The 24,643-nt window shown below is 40.0% G+C and overlaps 1 protein-coding gene across 5 annotated transcripts in view; it reads right to left on the bottom strand.

Annotated features, from left to right (window-relative positions):
• Positions 1–1,649: 1,649 nt before the first annotated feature.
• The window catches only part of SKIC2 (SKI2 subunit of superkiller complex), a 50,421-nt gene continuing 27,427 nt past the window's right edge, over positions 1,650–24,643 (bottom strand). For all 5 annotated transcript variants that reach the window (XM_072431720.1, XM_072431721.1, XM_072431719.1 and 2 more), the window contains 21 exons: positions 23,419–23,564; positions 22,411–22,557; positions 20,732–20,816; positions 20,546–20,652; positions 19,810–19,956; positions 19,541–19,634; positions 19,105–19,317; positions 15,205–15,315; positions 11,554–11,665; positions 10,546–10,664; positions 10,204–10,341; positions 8,982–9,119; positions 8,188–8,292; positions 7,029–7,182; positions 6,730–6,856; positions 4,731–4,941; positions 4,511–4,621; positions 3,521–3,739; positions 2,972–3,112; positions 2,614–2,823; positions 1,650–1,958 (listed from right to left, as the gene is read on the bottom strand). In XM_072431720.1, coding sequence (XP_072287821.1) covers positions 2,623–2,823; positions 2,972–3,112; positions 3,521–3,739; positions 4,511–4,621; positions 4,731–4,941; positions 6,730–6,856; positions 7,029–7,182; positions 8,188–8,292; positions 8,982–9,119; positions 10,204–10,341; positions 10,546–10,664; positions 11,554–11,665; positions 15,205–15,315; positions 19,105–19,317; positions 19,541–19,634; positions 19,810–19,956; positions 20,546–20,652; positions 20,732–20,816; positions 22,411–22,557; positions 23,419–23,564 — 2,826 coding nt within the window. In that variant the 3' untranslated portion in view covers positions 1,650–1,958; positions 2,614–2,622. The remainder of the gene's footprint in view (positions 1,959–2,613; positions 2,824–2,971; positions 3,113–3,520; positions 3,740–4,510; positions 4,622–4,730; positions 4,942–6,729; positions 6,857–7,028; positions 7,183–8,187; positions 8,293–8,981; positions 9,120–10,203; positions 10,342–10,545; positions 10,665–11,553; positions 11,666–15,204; positions 15,316–19,104; positions 19,318–19,540; positions 19,635–19,809; positions 19,957–20,545; positions 20,653–20,731; positions 20,817–22,410; positions 22,558–23,418; positions 23,565–24,643) is intronic.

Below are 24,643 nucleotides of genomic sequence, written 5' to 3' on the forward strand. Positions count from 1 at the left end.
GGGTGATATGAGGGTGCAGTGATAGTGTGATATATGGGTGACATGGGGGTGCAGTGACTGTGTGATATATGAGGGCAACAGTGATAGCGTGATATATGGGTGACATAGGGGTGACATTGTGATATATGGTTTACATGGGGTTGCAGTGACAGTGTGATATATGGGTGACAGTGTGATATATGGGTAATATGGGGGTGACAGTGTGATATATGGGTGACATGGGGGTGCAGTGATAGTGTTATATTTGGGTGATATGGGGGTGACAGTGTCTGGCTTTGCCATTGCTTAATAAATAAAGCACAGCAGCGTGCTCTTTACTATGTGCTTTGCTTAACACTTTCAAATACTATTTAAATCAGTGGTCCAAACCCCAGGCCGCGGCTGCTCTAAAGGTAGTGACACCGTGACACCGAGACAGCGGGCGGCTCTCCTCACATTGCTTACACAGGAGCTGCTGAGAATGGCTGAGCAATGTATGTAAGGATTACACTTCTCTGCCATTCCCAGCAGCTCTGACAGCACACCATCTCCCATAGTGTATCTCCCATACACTACTCTGCTATTCTAGCAGGGAAGTGTAAGCTGTACATATACGGGGCCATGGCAACATTTTTTTCTGTGTTATTGGGCCCTGCTGTGAGAAAGGTTGGGGATCACTGATTTAAGTTAAAAAAATGGGAGAAATCTATGTCATCAAGCATTTTTCATACCGCAAGCTGCATTCTATGAATGCACAGGTCAAGGTGTATAGTAAGTGGCGTTTTCAGCTTGTTCTATACAGGTGGGGAAAGTAGGTGGAGGTATTCAGTGTCGAAGAGTCCCAGTTTAACGCAGTACATTATTGTGTCAAAATAAATACATTTCAAGCATGTTACCTTTGTGTGCTAATGCATGTTATTGGTGCACGTTACAAGAAATGCAGCGCGTTATTGTGCTGCTGTTTGTGTGCATTAACCATAACTAGCTCTGGATACACGCACACCCTATGGGAGCTGGGGTTTTTGCAAGAACTTGAAGCCAGGGATAGCTGGGATTAATTAGCACAGATTGTTTTGCTTATTTGATACCAATCTTTACATTTTATAGATTATTGAACTTGCAACATCACAACATTTTTTTACCTGAAGAATAGAAGCAATAAAAACCCATGGTTACATAAATGTATTGGTTACATTTGGAGTTTCAAATAAAATAATTGGATGTTAGATTGTATACGTGTTTTTTCTTTATATGGTTACTGTTTTGTATCTTATATCTTAACCATATATGTGTATGTTAAATATATAACATGCATACATAAAAGTCTGGAAAGCTGCATGCTTCTTCTAAGTCATTAGAGCAAAAGTTATTCAAGCCTCTGACAGCAATGAGAACAGGCAGACTTCATTAACTGCTTCATATTAAACCTTTCATTACCCAAAGTGTCCATACTAATAAGTAGTCTGGCCACAAAGAAAGTTCATTATCATTAATGGGATATAACAAAAAGAGGGAAAAAAGTAATTGTTGTACAAATGACAATTGCTTATGACAAAGAGTTCTAGCAAACTGATTATCATTTAGTAACTCATCTACTCGAGCGAGTTTATGATGCTAATTAGTTGAGCAAGGAAGGCACACAAAAGACCACAGTAAACAAACACAAACCATAAGAGTCCACAATTGATTTATTTCTATTTGCGGTGCTATAAGTAACAGGAAGTCCCAAGACACTTTGTCCTGGACTTTGAAATAACATGATCTTTATTTTATTAACACAGCTAATCTCATGTGCCACTTGAGAGAAGGACATTGAATCTTGTTCTCAATAGGCAAACCTCATAGAGGTTACAACTTGGCAGTTTTGGAACTGTTCCGGCCATTTTGGAACTCCGGAGCCATTTTTCCTGGACTCAGATGTTGATTTGCTGATAGGCGGCTAGTTTACTTCAAGGTAGGCAAGGCAAGCTTTTGTCATGCTGGAAAAAAATGTAAAAAAGGAAGGGAAATATTTGTAATATTCCAGATCTACTAATGGGATAAATAAAGATTTGTTTAAAAAATGAAGAAATGGATCGATCATCACATTTTTAACATATAAAAGTGTGGTTTATGCCTTTTATATAATGGAAAAAAATGTGTTTAAATCCTTTTTTTTTACATTACATATCCCAGGTGGCTGTGCGCTGCTCCTTCGTTCATGCATCATCAAAGGGTTTTCCTGCAATGTGCACACATGCACAGTGGAATCAGCATTTTTTTGTTACATTTCTACAAAGGCATGTCTTCCCATCTTGTGTCTGTGCAGTGTGAGTTTAAGTGAGAACAAAAGCATACAGCTGCAATGGATGGAACAGCAAGCCCTGGAAAGAAGAGGAAAGCCGAGACAGCGTGGGACTCACTGGGCTTACTTGTGCATGGATCAAAGGCTTTTCATAGGTAAAGGCATGTTTAGGATTAAAAGAATTAGTAAAGATTTGGTTTTGTGGAAGGAAAAAAAAGACCTGATTTCAGAGATTTCCTTAAAAGGGCTAAAATAAAGTAAAGCTGGAGTTTAGCTTTAAAAGTCCCCAAGAAGACTGCAGTGACAGTGATATATATACAGAATATTAACAAAAGACAGCCGGCAATCACCTTCTGACATTACTGTGTGTACAGGCTAGCAGCAAACACTATATCCCTCTTGATAAGCTGTGAGGCGGAATCCATCTTGGCACACAGAGTTGCATCTCCAACCAGTCGAGCAGCAGAACGAACGTCCCGGCACGCTTCATCTAGCCGCTGTACACAGCGCACAATGAGGCCTTCCTGGATGTCAGTAAGTGCCATGATTTCTGCAAATGGCTGAAATGAAAGCAAAGTCATTCTTGGGTTCAAAATTTTACAGAGCTACAATATAGCATCATCCTGTTATGTTATTTATACACAAATTTCTGATGCCTTAGCTCTGTCATTACATCATATCCATCATTACATTACATACAGTTCTTACCATGCCACGTGCCCATTCATACACAACCTCTGTCAGGCCAAACTTGTACTGCGACACAAAGTCCTCCACCGGCTCTTTAAGGCCACAATCCCGCTGAATCAAAGCTATACGTTCAGCCAACTCCTTCACCTTCTTTACTCCCTGCAAGAAAACACCAGAGTATTTACTGCATTATCTTCAAAATGTATCTTTGACAAAACCCTTGTTTTAGTTTTGGATAACATGGGGAAGGGTTAGAAACAATTATTGCTGTATGTGCAATTTTGTTTACAGAGAAGATGCACAAACCAAAAAAGTGGGCTAGAGTTTCCCAAACCTTAATGCTTTATAGGAACAGCATTAGGAATGATGTGAGTGATCTCAGTGTTAGAAGTATCCAATCTGATATACAGCAAGAAATATGGGGCTGACTTGACCAACTGAGCCCCATACAAAAAACTTTTGAATGGACTAACCAAGTAACAAGAAGTTAAAGGGAGGGTAAGGTATTCACAAAAATTTAGAAATACCTGCCATGATGTGCTTTATTCTGTAATTGTGCAGCCTTACCTCCTTCAGAGTGTCTGTTAACCGAGGCTCACACTGCGTCTTGTGCTGAAACACCAGGCATGAAAGCAGCGCTGCAATCTCCTCAGGGTTAAGAGGAGATAGCGTTCCATCCAAAACCAGTTCAGTCACTAAAAGTTCATGACTGCTGACCTCACAGGCCACTCGGCCCTTTAACTGTACTGCGCCACCATCATCAATGTACTGAAGAGTGCGCAGAACCTGCAGGAGGAGGAAATACATTAGACTGGAGATCTGGGAAAGAATAATAAGTACCAGGCTATGGCTGCCACAACTCTAACCCTACTGAATGTAATTTGATGAGGCTTTTATTTCTATTAAATTATCTGCAAGATTTAATAAACATAATCATGGTAATATTCTACATATGAAAACCTTCCTTAAGGACTAATATGGATGGGAAACAGTTGAAAACCTGATTTTCCAGTTGGATAGAAGAACCAGCAATGAATCACAATAACAGAGAGAGAAGGAGACTTAGCAGGGTAGCAAAAAATTGAACTAAAGTCAGGCTACATACACACACTACATTATTGTTGTTGTTGGAAAAGATCATTCACGATCGTTTCCAGAGACAAACAACTGAAAGATGAAGGAAGCTCTGTGCATACAGCACTATTCTGTTCTATGAGGAGGGGAGCGGCACCCTGTTACGCCCTCCTCCGTTCACTTCCACTGGGGTTGTTCATCTTCTGTTGTTCATGGATTTGTTGTTGAATGGATCCATGGACGACCCCTGTACCCATGTAAGATTTTCGGCCAATGACCCCGACAGTTCGTGTTGGCCGAGAATCATCTGACGTGAGTACATAACCCTAATCTGCCACTACTTTGACTCATCTGAAACAAAAACTATACAATGTGAGCTTAAAAGGAAGGTATTATTAATTATTAAGGATTTAATATTAAAAGTTTTCATTTTTTTGTCCACTGTGTGCATCTACTGTTGATCACCCCTTCCCTGTGTCTGACATTAATTCTCTGCTGGTACTCCGGCAAGAGGCTCAGCGATTGGTCAGAAGTGAGGAAGCGCAGACGATCCAGCTCATCCAACACCTGCGATCTCTGTTCCAGGCGTAGATACTGCAAAGTGAAATAGCAAATTAAACACATGTAGGCACAATATGACCTGAATGGTGTAGAATATAACATTTGTAGGGATTGTATTTAAAGTATAATGACCAATGCTCACCTGGGAGGTAAATCGGGGGCTGTTAGGACAATTGAATCCCCGTAGTGCTCCTTCAAGCCTTTTGATCCGACTGACTGCCTCCACCACCTCCAGCTCCTTCAGCTGGAGATCATTTACGGGGCACAAAGAGGTCAGTGACCCTGGAGGTAAGTCTGCGAGCCGAGACAGCTCCTGAGTCACCCCAGATACTGCGGGACCTGGAGGGTCATTCCTAAGGGGAAAACAGAAAAATGTGTGACCGGGCTGCAAAAAAAAGATGGTTATGATTTCAATGCAGCAGGGATAGTTTTGTTAGCCCAAACAAGAAGTTTGGGCTAGCATAGGGCTGTTTTTTGGTGATGAACTGGGTAATTTCTCAGGGTGCCAGGTCCATAAAAAGGGGTCACCACGCCCCCATTTGCAGCCACCATACCTGTGTAGCTCCCTTGTAGTTAGGGGCTTAATTGACACCTGTGCCCTCTGCCTCAAAGCTTGAGTGCAGATGGCAGAGAGGATAGGGAGGTTGTGCCTGGTTACATTGGTGATTGGGACTTCCAGCATGGAGGTGGGAGAGTTCATAGCAGAAAATGGAAGGAGGTGTGGGCAGGTGCATACTGCAGGAGAGCACATGGGTTCCCCAGCATATTTGGCCATAGGGGGATAAGGACTGGGTGAGAAGAAAGTGCCAGAAATAAGAACCTAAGAAAGACCCAAGAATAAGGTGTGCGAGTTACACTGGTCAACAGGGAGGCTGCCTTTTCCCAGCCACCAGTCAGACCTACAAATTAAAATTGAAGGCCCTTTTAGGGATGACCAGGATACTGCATCCTTTCACCACCAGACCCCAACCACAGAGACTAGGCTCATGTTTTATTTAACCATACCGCTTGAAGCCCTTCCAGCATTTACGGCACATGCACAATTGCACCATGCAATACTACCCTGCTTACAGTGCTCAGCCCCTTTTACAGGCCTAGCAGCACTTATGGCACAGCAAATAGGATTTATCTGCAGTATTATCCTTGGCTCCCTTTGGGCTTCCAGAAGTTAGTTTACAGTTCCAGATTTGGGGGGGGGAGAACATTTTTTTCTTCCTGACCTGAGAGCTATGAAGTAGTATTTGTTTGTACTTCCAACAAGGGATGACACATTAGGAAATGTACAGGGGTATATACCAAATATGTCCTGACCTAATATACACCTATGTTAGACATATGCTATGCAAATCTTGATCAATATTACTTTAAAATTATGATCAATTGAAATGGATTATTTCGATCAACTAATATTCATCAACTAGTACCATCCATTCTTTTGATACCTAAATAGTATTTGAAATGTATTCAGCATTTTATGTAATAGAAACATTGATTGTGGCACAAAAAGTGATGGCTGCCTTGCTCAGTCAATTTGCAACTGACATTCTGCTCTAAAACTGATCATAAACATTACCTGTAATTCAACATTTTTGTTGAATCGAGGCCAGCTTTCCCTTACCATACACCAAGCTTTGCCCCCTTTCATTTAACTTTCATATATCAGAGGACATTCAAAGGTTAACTGACATAATAGGATTTCGTGTAGCGACAAGGCGTTGCTTAATCCAGGCTAGGGCAGGGGTCAAGCTCCCATGTAGGGCCTCTGTCCAAAATCCAAGGCTCTACAGGGACACATGGGTCAGTGTGCAGATAAATACAGAAAGAGAAGTAACAGAAGAGAAATCCATTTGTTTCCCCAAACAAGCAAATGTTTATGCAGGGCCCTCTGGGTATTCTTGTCAACCATCAATACCTGACCCTACGAATGAATTTTGTTGCTAAATAAATTCAAAGTACTACAGACACACTCCAAAATCTCTGTAAAGCCATCCCAGAAAAGTAGAGGTTGTTTTACCTGCAAAGCGAGAACCAACCTAATATTAATTCATGGTTTGGGAAGGAGCTGTCTAACTTATACAGGGGTGATGGTCAGCTGTGAACAAACTCTTGGCCATATCAGCATATAGAGAATTTACAGTTACCTGAATCGAGGCATTTGGCTCCTGGTGACGTCATCCAGCACTTTATCAGCATGAACTCTCAGAGTTTTCCCGGTTAACATAAGAATGTCTGAAGCATGGAGCTTAAGAAGCTTGAAGTCACCTGGGCCTGAAGGGGGAACAGAAAGTCAGATTTTTTTTATATTACAACATTTATGGTATAATGTGAAGAGCAGAGTAAGGAAGAATCTGGTTGTGTACATTATATAATTACAATCCTCTATTCATATTTCTAGCACATTTGCACTTTCATATAAAGCTCTTTCCTGGTCTCTTCTCACCTTCAGGTCTGAACACTTTGCCTATTAAAAGGTCATCAGGGGATGGGGCTCTCTTGCCATCCTTCTCTCTTTCTGCTGGGGGCACTCCGCCATCTCGCTTCTTCTCACACAGTACCAAGGTGGTGTAGATCCTGTTACTGGCATCTGAGGACACCTGATAATAAAAATTCAGAACAGAAAAAATAAAATAAAACTGGGCTTAAATTTGAAAACTTAAAAACATAAACGATTGTTTGTGTTGGCACTGTAGGAACAATTCTATTTGTATTGGTTTTATTCAGATGATTTTCACATCTGTCTTTCTTGCCCTTTTACATGGGGGGACCATTGAGAAGAAAGCCTCTTACATTACTGATAAATGGGAAGAATGTCATTCTTACACATAACCAAAAAGATAATTGAGGTCACTTAAAATAAACTCCTAGCAATGTGTGGAGTAACCTTAGGGTTCATCAAAACACAAACACTGGTGTAAACAGCACCAGAACTTTGTGGAGAAAGCTTTAAAACACCTAAGGGTTCTCAATGTCACAATGGTTTTTGATGAGCAGTAGTGGAAGGGAGATTTAAATGCCAAAGGATTAGTAATAATTATAAAAAAATATTATCCACTCTCGCCGCTCCAAGCTCTAATGAGGGGGGACTGGTTTGCCCTTAAAACACATTGGATTTAGGAACCACTTGAATTTTGTGGTTTTGTAATTTAAATACCAGATCCGCATCCTAAAATACAGTCATAGTCACATGGCATTTATTCTATGGTATAATTTTAGCTACTCCAGTGAAAACAAGCCTACTGTTTATAGAGCTCAATAAAGTAGGAGGCAATCTAAAAGCAAGCGTCTTTTGCTATTTTCCTGGGTATATCTTGTAATAAATGTTTGTACAATAAAGCATTTATACAAACAATTAATGTGTATTTATTGTCAGATTTGAGCCTAAAAAGGTACATTCCTAACCCTAACCCTGTACATTCCTAACCCAGTAACCAAATAATTTGATAATATATATGTGCTGTATATTTTTAAAATTTTTATAGTTTAAGAATCAGGTATGACCTTTGCTGGATATGTGGTTACAAATGAATCCTGTCTGAAACGGACTTTCGAAATGCCTACCCTAAAATAGTTCACTAATCCATCACTAGCTCTTGATATACCTGCAGGATGACTCCTGGCACCCATGGGTGGTATTCGGTGCTGATGATGATGACACGGCCCACACTCAGGCATTTCATTCCATTGATGGACTCCACTACCTTTTTCTAGGAAGGAGACAAAGACAAATAATACATATGGCTGAGTATACTCAAAGGTGTACATATAAAAATATGCTGCCAAGAGCATTTTGTATGGGTTCCTTCTCTCCTAGTTGCCTATTTAACCAGCATCTTTTCCTCCATTCAGCACCACGGAGTCCATGGAAATATCACTCTGCTCCTGGTCGTCCCTCATGAAAACTCTTGCAAAGTGTTTTATTAATTGTCACATGATTTAATGTCTCACAATTTCCAGCTTAACAGAGGAATTGTCTCCACAAATACTCTTTCCAATAACAGCTTGGGAAGAAGTGTCTTTGTAAATATCCCTGCCATTCCCAGCTTAGCAGAGGAATGTCTCTGGAAATATTCCTCATATTCTCTTAGATTGTAAGATTTTCGGGGCAGGATCCTCTCCTCCTCCTGTGTCTGTCTGTCATTTGCAACCCCTAATTAATGGACAGCGCTGCGCAATATTTTGGCGCTATATAAATCCTGTTTATTATTAATAATAATTCTAAGTTAATAGTAATAGTTCTAAGTTCAGCTTCTACCCCAGTGTCTCTGAAAACATTCATCATTCCTATCCCAAACCTCTGCCAGTCACCAATGGAATGTCCATGGAAACACCTCTTTTCATTCCAGATGTAGTAGTCCAGCATCCCTGAATAAAGCCCCCATTTACACTGTTTTACCTGTAAGGTATCTCTGGTATGGATGAGCTCTTGTACGGTCAAAAAATAATCCTGCAGGTCTGCCAGGTCTCCTGAGCATTCAATTTCCCCCATATCCCCCAGTGTTTTGGTGAGGACTTTTATCCGCTGTTCATGAGCCTGTTGAAAAAAATAAATGTTACTGGTAGAATACTTTAACTTAAGCGCTACCAATATTCTTAAAAACCCACAATGGCAGGAGCTGTGAGGGATTACACTGCACTCCACTATGAGGATTTACACTGCATAAAGTGGGACAGAATGATAGCTCCCTTCTGTCTGTGTCACCCCTGCAGGAGGAGGGATAAACTCAAAGCTCCCTAACTTTCTATGTCACCCTGTAGGAGGAAGACAGATGCATAGCTACATTCTGTCTATGTCACCCTGCAGGAGGAGGGAGAAAATCAAAGCTCCCTAACTTTCTATGTCACCCTGTAGGAGGAAGACAGATGCATGGCTACATTCTGTCTATGTCACCCTGCAGGAGGAGGGATAAACTCAAAGCTCCCTAAATGTCTGTCACCCTGTAGGAGGAAGACAGATTCATAGCTATATTCTGTCTATGTCACCCTGCAGGAGGAGGGATAAACTCAAAGCTCTCCCTGTCTGTGTCACCCAGCAGGAGAAGAGGAATAAACTCAAAGCTCCCTAACTTTCTGTCACCCTGCAGGAGGAGGACAGATTCATAGCTCCCTTCTATCTGTGTCACCCTGCAGTAACAGCGAAAGAATCTAAGCTCCCCTCCAGTGGTGCGGCTACATACCTATGGGCCCTGATGCGGAATTTGGACCTGGGCTTCCCCAAGTGCACACCTCCCTCTCAGTACATGCTTCCCCCCAGTACCCATAGTCCATGTCCAGCAGAGAGGAAAAGCAAGGGAAGATTTCCTCTGCTGGCTCTCTTCACAAGTAGCAGCCAGGAATCTCTGTGCAGCCACTGTAGGTCCACTCCTACACCCTGCCAGCAGAAAGGGGCCAGGTGTAATTTTGACGTCTTGTTTCTACATCACTGCTTCCTTCCATATGTGTCACCCTGCAGGAGGTGGGACAGACTTAGCTCCCTTCTGTGTCACCCTGCAGGTGGTTTTGGCAGATTAACAGCTTCCTTCTCACTATGTATAAATAATAGTTTATTATCTAAATTTTTTTACCTAAATCAGCCATTTATTACTCCAAGACACATAGATTAGTCAGCTTATACTGACCTTGCTGTCCTTCTGTGTTCTGGATTCTGCAAAACTTCTCTTCATCATGTCCTCCACTCTCAACGCTTCAACACGGAGTAGATTCAGGATCATGGAATAAGTGAGTCGAAACTGAGACTGTAACTGAGTGGGCTTGCCCTGTGCAAGGAGGATCATACAGTGTGAGCAGACATGATTAATATAACATCACAAAGTAATCAGAATGTACAAACTGCAGAAACCTCCAATCAGATTTCTGTTTTCGGTACATTTGTGAAACAAAATCCGGATAATTGTCTTATTTCTAACATTGCACATTATTACTTTATACATGATGTACGTTACATTCTGGTTCACACTTACCAGCATCATCTTGTGCAAATCACTCATCTCTGGTACGTCTCCTTTACATAATATTATCACCATACCAGTACTGTCCAAACCTCGACGCCCAGCACGGCCAGCCATCTGTATATATTCTCCTGCAAACAGATACAGCAATTTATACTAAGGCTTTATTTGCCATCAAGTACAAGTGGACAATACAGGGTATGCCAACCCCTGTCTCGTAAATATATAATTACAGTCATTTTCCTATATTTGTTCAATAAATGCAAAGAAATATCTTATGGCATTATCAGCATGTAACTTCATGTGCTTACTTTTTTTGCTGCATACCTCATATCAATCATATATCTTATATCAATTACATTCCCAACTTATCTCCCAGGAGTACAGAACCTAATCTGTCCATGCTATGATGAAGAACAGAAGAGATAGATGGTATAGGAATTTCTAAGGCATTCATGATCTCAACAATACATTCATTCAGTGTTCTGATTGGGTCATGTAGGAAGCAATGCCATTTGTGGTTTTCCTGCATTGTAATAATAAATTTCTTGTGCACTAAAGATTAGGACTCCTGGTCCGTGCAGATACATTTTAGCCACCCAGGATACATGTTCAAGATCACCTTGGGCAAAAAAGGCTATACAGGTGTCCTATGATATTGTTTAGTAATCTTCCATGTCTGATTACTACATAGCGAATTGATCCTGTTCATGAGATATTCACAACAAGCTCCCTTCCACCCATCCCCTTTGCTCCAATAAAGAGAACGTGCTGCTCTGCAGTAGTCTTACAGAGCTAATTCCTTTATATTGTCACCCAAAATGATTCCTGCAACAGTACACAAGGCTAAAAAAAAAAAGAGGACTGACTTTGCCTAAATGCAGTCACTTTTGGGTAGGGTTTGGACAGATAGGGGTGAAGCTCCTCTGGTTTTTAGACTGGGAGGTTTAATGTGAAGTTGAGGCCATTGAGGTAGATGACTTCGCTACATGAAGAATTACATGAAAAAGTGTAACATACCTGGAGTCAGGTCTCTGAAGTTGGAGCCATCGTGTTTTCGGATTGAATCGAACACCACTGTACGAGCAGGCATGTTAACCCCCATGGCAAAAGTCTCTGTGGCAAATAGGATCTAAGAGAAAGTTTAAGAAAAGGATCTAAGAAATTTTAGAAAAAAAAAAAAAAAAAACCTCAGGAAAGTTGAATTTGTCTGTAATATAGAAGAGAAAGTATAGAAAAGTAAAAAAAAAAAAAAAAACGCCAGGAAAGTTGAGTTTTTTTGAAATTAGATTCAGTAACACATATACAAACAGGCCGAATTTGTCTGTCTATGTTGGGTTTTAGGGTAAAATGAGTTACTAATACCTGGTCTACCTGAAATAGATATGATTTCTCCTGTTATGGAGAAAAGAATGGATGTGTCTGTAATCCTGTCTTAAGGTTACAATGCTACTTCTCTACAGGTACAATATATGGTAAGTCATGCTAGGAGAAGAAGTGTGTTACTGGCAGAATCAGTAGTGAAAACTAAGTATAATAAAAAAAAAGGCCTGAAAAATGAAAGTCAATGCAGCCACCACATCTAAAGAGTTGGCAAACTGCAACATATTACTATTTTCCCACCATTCCTCTTCTACTGCATCTCTTTGTAGTTCTCTTCATTGGCTTCCATTTCACCTGGGAATCCAATTTATTTCCTGTGCTTTGCCTTTAAATTCCTCCAAAGTGCTTGTCCCACTTACCTCTCTGACCTGATGGAAAAATCCCCCCCTAGCCGCTCTCTTTGCTCCTCCAATGACCTACTAATGACTTCCTCACTCATAACCTCATCACACGCATGGATACAAGACTTCTCTAGGGCTGCCCCAACTCTCTGGAATGGTTTTCCTCGTTCTATTCGGCTTGCTCCTACTTTCTGCTCATTTAAAAGAGCCCTCAAATCCTATCTTTTCAAACTTGCCTACCCATCTTCTTCTGTCTCTTAAACCCTCACTACCTACCCACTATTCAATATTCCCCTTCCTATTGTGTGAGACTTCCCCCACCTTCTAGATTGTAAGCTCTTCAGGGCAAGGTCCTCTCCGCCTGTGTCACTGTCTGTATCTGTCTGTCATTTGCAACCCATATTTAATGTACAGAGCTGCATAATATGTTGGTGCTATATAAATCCTGTCTGTTATTAGTAATAATATTAATAATAAAAATTTTTGTTCTTGGGTTTAAACACGACACATGCGCACACTGGGCCTTTCACAGTTTCAAGACTACAGTGTCAGAAATGTTCTGTTGGTTCAGTATATGACTCAGATAGATCTGAGACAGAGAAAGGCTAGAGTTGGATGTAGAACATGGAAGTGCTATGGGTGAATCAAGACCATTTAAAGCAGCTTTTCTCAACTTTTTTTACCGCTGAAGTAGCCTTAAAAGAATTTTCAGGGTTTAAGGGACCCCTGGTAAAACCAGTTTATTGGGGAATATTAGAAAAAAGCCTCCAATTGGTGCCCAGTGGAAAGAATGACCTACTTACAGTGGTAGAATTACACTTTTATGGACAACTTAAAACATTGTTGCAGCTGGCTCTGCCAAGTGGCATTGGTCTCAGGACTATGTTGGCATCATCAAATAGGAGGTCTATCAGCCACAGTTTGAAGAACCTCTGGCAACCTCTAGAAGAACCCTGCGGTTTCACAGAACACTGGTTAGGAATGGCTGATTTAAAAATAGGCATTTTCTTTTATTGTGGCAGACAAGCCTGTACAAATGTAAGATCAGCAGGGGCTGGCAGATGGATAGACTGCTGTTTGTATATCGGCATGAAAGCAAACAGTGCAGAGAGCTAGGAAATATTTACACAAACATGGAGCTTGGTTTAGATAAGAAGTCAGCGGGTCAGCGATTTATCTCCTTGACGGGAATAAATCAAACAAAATATTGATATATTATATGTGTTATTGCACAAGAAGGAATTCGCAGGAATCGCTGCTATCAAACAGTAAACAGAGCCTGGAGATATCAGATAAAGTTTCACAAAAATGACCCTGCTTGGCCTTGCATTGGTCAGATAGGATTTTACTTTCATTTCAGACTACGGATCTTTTCTGGCAAATATTAAACACGGCAGGGAACCATAGGAACATCTGTGAGGAACCAGTGTGATTTCATGTTCTTATATTCTGTGTTTCTGCTTTAGTGTTTATCTTAATGAGACGCTGTCACCTTGATCGATCAAGGTAGAAATATAAGGTCCTGGTAAATCCAAACCCCAAACTCAAGATCACAAATCTTTCTTGGTACTTACAGATACCACAAAATTGAAATGCAGAAAACCATCCCTGCACACAATACCTCACCCACCAATAGTAAAGTGTTCATCAGTATTCACACCTTTGATATCTAGTAGGCAAAGCTAGTCAAGCGTACCCTGGTCCCAAAACAATATATAGTTCCTTACAATCCAGCATGCTGTTTTAGGTACTTTGAAAAACTTTATAAGGTATCATAGAGAACTGATAATTAAATATAAAGGATCCCACCTAATATTCTAAACTTAAATTTGCCCTATTCCTTAATAATATAAACAAAACCAAAAAAGGGAGATCAACACACCTTACAAAATTAACCCTTGAGCACAAAAATATTTAATAAAAACACCAAAAAAGCCAAGGCCACCAGCTATGCACTCTTTTCCAGGAACTCCATTTGTTACATGACTGAATGGATGCTCGTTCACATTGAAACTAACTTGCTTGTGAAGTATTCTGTTTGTGGAGGATTTTGAGGTTGAGCTATTCTGGGGCCTCACCCACTGGGACCAAAACCTGGGAAAAGAGTTTCGGAGCTTGTGTTTTCCCAAACCTATATATCTCTCTCCATATATACTAATACAGATCTGGCAAAAGCCGTTACCACCCTGAAGGAGTCTTAGTCTGCAAAACACACGTAAACGTTTGAGCTCTGATAGAGATACTTTATGGTATATGGTTATATGATATACTAAAAATCATTTTTGTGTAACATAGTATTTTATGTCAAATTATGTTTATTTGCTATATATTTGCCATTTAAGTCCCTTCTTCTGTTCCTTACTTTTGTAGAGGTTGATCCTTTTTTTTGGTTTTGGTAGAATAGAGAACAAAGACGGACTTCTGTGTCCTGTAAACAAGCCCACTGGATTTTGTATAACTACAATAAACATTTTGTCTTGGGACTAGGATGTGCCGGTTACTTTTCCTAAAAGCTGCTACAAAATTTTTGGTGCTTCCAGGTACATAGACACATGTGACCTCCTTCCATGGTGCAGCAGATTTTTATAATGTAGGGGGAGACTTCATTTCCCATGTGTACGTTCCAACACCATCCGACATGAAGTTTATATAGGTCAATCTCCAGGATTTTTTTTGTGGCAGTAACAGTTTATATTTTTTCCACTTCATTGGTCAGTGTGAAGGGTTGCCATTGCTGATCTCTCTTACAGATCCAATAACTTCAGCTTTTTATAAGTCAGTGACTTGGAACTAGAATGTAGATCAAGGGTTCTAACTGCAGTCTGACTTCCCTAATCAGCATGCTAGTTTAGATCAGAATCTTAAAGTACCTGGGTCGGAAGTGGTATTTTTAAAAGGTCAGTAACAGCAGCTTCTGTATGAAATGTAAGTCATAGCTAACACCAACCTTGACTAGTCCACGGCTGAACAACATCTCCACCACTTCTTTTAGAATGGGCAGGATTCCGCTGTGATGAATTCCAATCCCTCTTTTCAGCAAATCCAGCATGTGCAGTACCTGTAATTATCATGTAAATACAATTATATCCATGCTGCAAACCTAGCTCCCTCCAACAGTGCTCATGGACACTCTAACCCTTCATCTAACATCACACTAACCTTTTGTATTTTGTGATGAAAGCATTTTATCTTTCTCAAGTTACATGGACAGTTACATGGTTACATGGACACTCACTGTTGGAGTTATGTGAAAGGAAAGTCTTGGGGTTACAGCAAGTGTTGGTGTTAGGGCACAAGGTGGGTTGGTGTTACAGACAACGTTGGTGTGAGGAAAATGATACAGGGAGTGTTAGTTGAGGGTATAAGGTGGGTTAATGGTAAGGTACAAGGTAAGTCAGTGGTAAAGGAAGGGCTAAAATGAAAGAGGGGGTTACAGGGCAGAGAGAGTTAGGATGAGGGTTAGTGTTAGGGTTACAAGGAAAGTAATTAGTGTGAAGGTACAGGAAAGGGTAATGCGAGGGTTACAGTGCAGGATAGCCATAGGGTTACAGGGATGGTAAGTGTTACAGTAAGAGGCAAGGCTGGTACTGGGGTTACAGAGAGGGTTATTGTTGAGGTTTAGGAAGAACAATGGTCGGGGTTGGAAAGAAGGGTTAAGGCTGAGCAGCACTCTCATCAATGAGGGCTCTGTGGCAAAAGCTATCAGTGTCAATCTTCCAAAACTGAAAAACAACAGATTCTGAGCTTCAAGATGCCACAGATTTGTAGATATACAGATTTACTGCTACAATAAAAAGTGACCAGTTATTTTGCTGCTACAAGGTGTGTACTGTTTTAAATTATTGTTATTTCTGTTTTTTGCAAATAAAGTTGAAGTGTGACAAAAAATAAAGTGACCAGGTTTAATGAACATTGATAATAATTCCATAGAATTTAAGGTAAGTTAAGGTCAGCTCCAATACATACCTGGAGCTGTCATAAAAATTAAACTCTAGATTCCTGGAGTACAATACTCCCCCTGGCATCCCACAAGTCATTGTTGGCTCCTCTCCAAATAGTCTCTAAATTGTTGGCACTGATCAGATGCCGGTAAGCCAAGCAGGGATTAAAACTGAGAACTTTGTTCCCAGGTCCAGAGACTCCCCAACACAGATGCTATTTTCTGGTCACGAAACATAAAGGAACTTTGGTGCCTTATCCTGAGGCTAACTTAGATTATTCTTGCCAGATTTACAAGTTCTTTGTGTTACATGCACAGATTGCCCACCTGCTATGACAAAAACACATAAGCGGTCATTTAGGATCTTCTTCCAAAAATTCTAGCTGTCTGGTTATTTTGGATCAAGTGAGAACTGCTGATCTTTACTATGGGTATGTGACTGCCAATGTACTGTAGCTGCAGAATTACAGCTAAGCAACTAATTTCCTCAGAAAGGAAGGTCGCTTATGGCAGCCAACATATGTCTTAGTAAAGTTTTTCTGTAATATCCCAATCTTAAATTTACCATCTAGTCCCATCAACTAATATGAGTCACATCCCTCTGTTTATTTATTTTGTACTTGCTGGACTCTATTAAAGTTAATAAATAACCTTTTCTGAAGAAAATTACACCACAAGATACATAAACGTTATACATAAGATAATCAGCTAACATAATAATGAGGTATGGTGGAGGTAGTAAATGATTAAATATGGTCTCTATAGACTCCTTTTATGGGTTGTGTCCTGGTCACTAGGATAGAGCACAGACAACATTAAAACTTGTCCATGCATACACTTTAATGTAGTGTTCCTTGACGTTTTAATATAGGAGCCTTGAAATAACTTTCAAGTCTTCAGGGAACCACTGCTACAATTAGATCCACAGCTCACTCTATATTAGTGTGATGGTCACAAGAATGTCTTTTACATTGCTGACCAGTGGGACCAATGTCACCCTTACAGATAACTAAAAAGATCATAATAAACTGACCTGAAAGTCACAAACTGCTCATTGGTCATGAAACCCCCAGCAACCTCTGGAAGGACAGTCTGGTTCCACTGAACACAGCTTTAATGTGTAAGGCTGTTCACCTTTGTAAACATTGGATGCACAAAAATCAGAACATTCCAACATATTTTGGGTTTGTGGCAGGTCCCCCACTATATCTTACTAGTATGGGTAATTGCATGCAATAGCACCCAACACTTGCTCTTCTAAGAATTAGGTTTTGTTGCTGCCTGTGCTCTTTTTTTTTTCCAAGTGACCAGGACACAAACTGACTTGTAGGATGGTTGGGGGGGCAAATCAGGTTATTGACCATGACCTCCACCTTCTCTAAGGACCCAACTGACAGAGAGGCAGAGAGTGCAGGGGACACCATATTATGTTTAAGGTCAGCTCCAATACATACCTGGAGCTGTCATAAAAATGAAACTCTAGAATCCTGGAGTACAATACTCCCCCTGGCATCCCACAAGTCATTGTTGGTTCCTCTCCGAATAATAAGTCTCTAAATTGTGTTGGCACTGATCAGATGCCAGTATGCCAAGCAGGGATTAAAACTGAGAACTTTGTTCCCAGGTCCAGAGACTCCCCAACACAGATGCTATTTTCTGGACACGAAACATAAAGGAACTTTGGTGCCTTATCCTGAGGCTAACTTAGATTATTCTTGCCAGATCTACAAGTTCTTTGTGTTACATGCACAGATTGCCCACCTGCTATGACAAAAACACATAAGCGGTTTTTGTCTATATTATGTTTACTCAATTTATCTAAAACTGTCCCTGGCAACTAAATATAACAGGATAACCTTCACCCAATAACATAATCTGATCCTAACTGAGCTTGCTGGTAATTTTTATCTCCTATTTAAAAACTTAGTACTAATGTGGTACACAATGACAAATGCACAATATAGCCAAAAGTTTCTGGACACCGGATCATCACACCTATACAAGGCTTTTGTTGTCGTATTCTGAAACCATGGGTGTTATTATAGTTCTCTTCCTCCTTGTGGTTATGCCAACCTCCACTCTTTTGGAAAGTGTTTTTAAAAAGTTTTGTGTAATGGTCTATATGCTCATTTAACCACGAAATGAAATCAGGTACTGTTGATGGAAAAGAAGACCTGGATCATTTCAATTAAACCAAGGTCACAGTTCTGTGCAGGCTGTTTAGGTTCCTCTACACAAACAAACTGTCTAAAATGTCAGACGTAAAATTATTATTATTATTATTAAACAGGATTTATATAGCGCCAACATATTACGCAGCGCTGTATATTAAATAGGAATTTAAATGATGTAGAATTAAAGCAAAACTAGACACATATACACATTACTTCCAGCTCTTGTGACATACATGCTGACTGCTCGTACTGGATTTATTGTGTGATTGACATATACTGACTTATCTGTGGTAAGACCCTTGTTCTGCATGTGTAGTTCCAGTTTTGGCTCTGGAAAAATTAAAAAGTTGGGATTCTTTTTTTATACCCAATACAGTATTAATAAAAACTGTTTTTACTCTCATTCACCTTGAAAGTCCCTACTCTCTTCTTTTGCTATCCTGTATCTAAAATTTTCCTGGGATTTGGGGTTTAGAAACACAACAATTATTTCTTTATTTACATTATGTAGATTTAGCCAAACCCTTTACTGGAAACACCTTGTCATTTCTAAGCAAACAAGGTATTGCAGCTAAATGACCAGCCAGGTTAAGACAGCTGGCTAATGCAGGATCTAGGAGGTAAATGAAGTTAGTGCCAAAGGATTTACCTTACTTCACCCACACATAACATTCTATTACAAATAACAGAATTAGGTACAGATTGCACCTATCAAAGACTTTGTGGCACAGACCTGTGGTAGCTGGCGGTCAGTCCCTCGTAGACGGCTCAGGCACTTGGTATAGTACGTCTGGACTTCACTTCGCTCTGAAGCGGTACACAAGTCTACTGTGGTCAGAGCGGAGGCATTCTGTTCACACCGTGTGCGGGAAAAGGTGAAAACCACGACAGGGAGGGCATCCCGTCGGCGGAGAGACTGGATCAGAGACAGCCATGTACCCTTATCCTGGGGAAACAGATCATAGCAATCTGCCTTATTCAGTGCTACAATGGTAATACGCTTAACCTGAACTTCAGGAAGATAAAGGGACACAAGTTTATTGAAGTTACTTATAAATTCCAAAAGCACAGAATGTATTTTGAACGTCCTTAGTCCAAGATGCCCATGAGCAATCCTGGCTTTTCCTAGTCCTGAACACATACAGATTCACATCCCCCCCATTACTCACATGCCCAGCTCCACCCCCATGTGGGTGTTTCGCTCCAAAGGACTGTGCGTATTTAGATGTTCTCTCTTTTTTCGCTTCCACAGCAGCATAGTAGCTAGAGATAAAAATAAAAAAACTTTGCTTTACAGAAGTTTTAAGGCAAAAGGATTGTCTCTATAGGGATTTAGCCATGGCAAATGTAATTCATAAATTACCTGCCAAGTCATTAATGAAATTGGTCAGCTCTCCCAAAAAAGGTTTAGTTATCTAGACATTAATTCTCTCCTCACCCTTTGGTCTGGAAGGCTCCTAAAGCATCCTGCAGCACGAAAAACTCATTCTGTGTCTTCTGACTGTTCCCAGTGTACAGATAATGTTCTAACGGCACCGGCCTCTTGGTGGTACTGATCACATAAATCTTCTTCTTCTTTATTCTCCTATTAGGAGTTTAAACACAGGTGAAATTAGGGGAATTAAGAATATGTTTGATGACTAACATTGTACATTATAAAGGGCTTTTATTCATTTTAAAAAGTCTGTGGACAAGCCAAAAAACAAACTAAACTCTGCTAAATACACAATGACATTTCAAACTTATGCTATTGACATTAGTAGAGATATATAAGTTATGTTAAAAATATTTAACAAAAACATATAACAGCCTAAAACAATAAATTAACTCAAGTCGGTATGCTTAACTATCATGCTTTTAAATTATAACCCTCCAGAGCAGTGTTTCTCAACCAGGGTTCGTCCAGGGGTTGCTAGAGGTTCATGGAGCCATTAGCAGTTTGAACCTCCCAGGTCATTAATGACTGATAAACATTCTGGCTATTTGTAAGGATGAAATTCTTTCCAATGACCACTATGCTAATAGAGCTATGGATTTAGTAATTATAGAAAGGGGTTACCTGAAGACCTGAAAGTTATTTCAAGTATTCCTCCATTTCAAAAAGGTGGAGAAAGGTTGCTCCAGAGGGCCTACAGTGTATATTGTAAACATAAAGATTGTGATCTGTTACCCACCCAATCCAGTCTGCAAACTCCAGGGTGTTGGGCACTGTAGCACTCAGCAGTATGATATTGACATGATCCGGCAACATAATTAAAACTTCTTCCCATACTACTCCACGCTATGGATGAGAGACAGTGTGAATGTGGTGAATAGGGGCATGAGCAGGTAAATTTAACATGTAAGGTGGTGGTACTCACCTCTGCATCGTTGATATAATGGACCTCATCAAAGATAACCCATTCTAAGTCCCGAATGACGTCAGAGCCATTGTACAGCATAGATCTGTGTAAAGAAAGTATGCTAAGTGAAAGGGAGGAACAGACAGAACTTGGGGAATGTTAGATCAATCAAATAGGAATAAATTAATTATAGGATCAGTTGGCAAATGCCAACACTAAATATTAAAGGGAAGGCCTGGCAGAAAAGGCAACATTCTTCTTCAGTAAAACTTGGCAGTATTAATACTAAACAGCTGAGAAGGTTTATTAAAATACAATACGTGGTATAACCCAGTCAATAAGTTCACATATAAACTTGTCATGTTCTGCAATTTAGAACCATTTTTTATTATGTTAAAGCATAATTAAACCAGACAGGTTCTTTATTGCAGAAATATAGGTAATGTACCATCTGCAATAAAATTACATTACCTGCTTGATCACAATTATTTAATTCCACTCACCTCGCCTTGTTTCCATGCAGACACTGCCATCTTTTTTTCTTACCTTGCTGCTCTCACTCTTTAGCCATTTTGATTGGCCAGGCCAAGATGGTATAACTTAATTCAGTCCTGGGAGTCGTAGAATGATATGAACAAGTATCCCAGAATCTAATGCTGAGCTGCACATGATCACATGTCTCATTGCTGACCTTGACTTCTGTCCTGACTTTGCCTTCTGCCTACTGGTTTTGCCCACTGCTGGTCTGATCTTGACTCCAGCCCGCACACGGATCTCCAGTCACTCTTGTCCTGCTGGATTAGTACCTCTGCTGCCGAGCAGCTGCAGACTTCAACTCACTGTAACCACCACTGTGGCTTCTGCTTTTAGTTGCACCCAGTCAGTATCTTGCTTTGTCTAGTTTTGAACCATTCCAGTACCTAAGCAGTGTCCAAAATTCCTCAGATCATCAGCTACTTTAATACCCATCAAATGCACCTCTGTCACTTCTTTTTCTGTTTCACCCTGTAGCAGTTCTAAAGCTACGTACACACGTCAGATTTTTATCGCCCGATAATCGGCATCGGCCAATTATCGGGCGAAAATCTGCCGTGTGTACAGTCGGTGTCGTCCATCGTCCGGACGACCGACCTGCCGGATCCACGGATGATGGACGACAGCCGATGCTAATGCAAGGGAAGGGGAGAGCGCGCAGCAGGGTGCCGCTCCGTCGCTCTCCCCCTCCCCTCTCCATAGAGCATGAACGGTGCTGTATGTACAGCACCGTTCATGCATGGTGCACTCCCTTGTCGTTGGAAAGGATCGTGAAAGATCCTTTCCAACGACAAAAATTGCAAGTGTGTACGCAGCTTAAGGGGCTCTGAATAGGAGATGTCAGGAAGCCCTTTTGTCAACACAGCCTTGATCAGGTATGTGACAACAGCACACGTTTCACTGCTATCAACATCAGGAAACCCGCCCTGAGAAATAGCATACCGCCATTGCTAGAGTGTATGTAGACAGAAAGTGGCTGCAAGAAATCAGCAGCACATGTATGCAACAAAAGTCATTAATTTGCAGTTTAGATTTATTTTAAGTCCTGTTCCATGAAAAGAGTATTAAAAACTTTTTAACATGAACATGTTATTAGCTTGTACGAGATTTTCAAGATTTGGTTTACTTTTACTTTAAAACTACTACAAAGGAAAAATACAAACCGTAAGATCTCTGTAGTCATAATAAGACACGATGCTCCTGTATAGAGCTGGACGTCTCCCGTGATCAGGCCGACATCACCAAAAGTAATCTTGAAATCTCGAAACTTCTGATTGGACAAGGCCTTTATGGGGGAGGTATAGATGGCTCTATAGAAAGAAAGAAATTTACAATGCACATTTACAATGGACAAACAGAAAGAGATAAATAAAGGATAAGGCATTCTGGAACCAAATTGGTACTAACATAAGTAAACAAAAACTTGGACCCAACACCTGAAACATACACAGATAAAAATGGAATACTTTATTAATAGTAACTATTAAATGCATTAAAAAATAAAGATAGTACAACTGCCTGAATCTATACTTAGGTTATAGTCCCACAATCTCCTGCAGAGAATTTACTAGACAGTGAGAACTTATATTATATTAACCAGCATTGCACAAAGTTGTTACCAACATTTTTTCAGGTACTAGTAAAAAGCAAGTACAGGGAAACGCTCAATAATTTGCTCTTTCCTAGTTCCCCGAGTGGGGAGGTGGGACAGGAAGCTAGAAAACCGGGTATACAAATCACGGGACTGCTTGAATAGATTTGCAAATATTCTAAAAAGGTAAAACTATGTTCTTTATGAACTGTAATTGAAGTGGATTTTAGTAAAAACATTTCTTTTAGATTTAGTTGAAGAGGGAAAAGTTACACCTGTCAAGTTTACATTGTCTGTGTCCCAATGGGGAGAATTTCATCCCTCAATCTCAGCTTATTACTGGGTTGGGGTTTCTCGTAAATTCACAGAGAAAACTGTACAGAGCTCATCACATTTAGGATTTCAGGGCTGTACAGGTAAACACCAATTCAATTAAGAGGTCTGGCAGAATCCACACGCAATTATATTGTAGGAATATAACATGGTGAAATGTGAATGTTAGAGATCTATAATATTATATATGTTTACATTGCCCAAATACACACTTAAGGTAGATAAACTGATAGATGGACATTCTCACCTGGTCATGTGCTTTAAACACAATGCTATGGCATATTCTGCCACCACAGTCTTTCCGGCAGATGTGTGAGCTGCGATAAAGACGGAAGAACCAGCTTCCAGACACTGAATGGCTTTTTTCTGGAAGGGATCCAGTTCAAATGGATGCTGCAGATGCAAAAACTAGCATGATATATCCAATATATACAGCGAGGAAGATCTCCGTAATTTAATCAAAATAAACTATAGAGTACAAAAGAACATCTCTATCTATAACAATTTCTGCTGTAGGTAGAGTAGAGGATAATTTGTTCTTTTTTCACCATTGTCTAGGACCCTCTTACACAGTTGAAGCAGACTGAGCTGTTTGTGTCATTTAGCCTGTAGGGATATCATGAATTCCTGTACAGAATCCACTCGACAATGCATGACTGACACCATGCTCCCTAAATAGATAGCCCACCTAAAGATTTAGTAGTCTATCCCTGACTTATAGGATCTCCAAGGAACACCAGCAGATTTCCTGGATTCGAATCTGCTGATTTCAAAGTGTTCTCATTCTTTGTACTGCATTCTCCACAGTATAAAAATAAACAGCTTGTGAATGCAGAACCCAGAATTTAATACAAAAATCTACATATTCAAAGATCTTCAAAAATTGAAAACTTCATATAAAATTAGTTTTGAAAAGGAATGCCCTTTAAAACACACCTGTTGTACACATAGTGTTTCAAAAAACTTATCGGTTTCAGAAAAATCAAAGCAGGCATTCTCAGGATGCAGTAGGACCATAGCCATAAATACATTGAGTTCTTTTCAGCATATAGGTAAGAAACATATCCCCAACATAGACTCAATCAACAATGTTTTTACATATGCTTACTGACCAATATGTCGAGATTTAACAACTATTATATCTATTCCCCATGACAGATTATTAGCTTTATATGCTTCACACAACCTTTCAAGTGTCCATACCTTTACGAAACAGCCACATGAACCCACAGCAAGTCTTTACTTACCAAAAACTCTTCTTTTTATAAATATGGTTATTTGATCTTTACTCTCACAATTTAAACAAGGCACACTATGTGATAGAAAAATTGTGATCGAGAAAACAAAAACACTGTATATTCAGAACCATTTATACTTAACATTCAATAGTAACTACCTTTATGTGTAAATACAGAATCTAATTCTAAATGTAACATTGTCCAAGTAACACCTATGTATATTTTAGGCAAAAT

This window comes from Pyxicephalus adspersus, chromosome Z (assembly GCF_032062135.1).
Source record: "Pyxicephalus adspersus chromosome Z, UCB_Pads_2.0, whole genome shotgun sequence".
Classification (NCBI taxonomy): domain Eukaryota; kingdom Metazoa; phylum Chordata; class Amphibia; order Anura; family Pyxicephalidae; genus Pyxicephalus; species Pyxicephalus adspersus.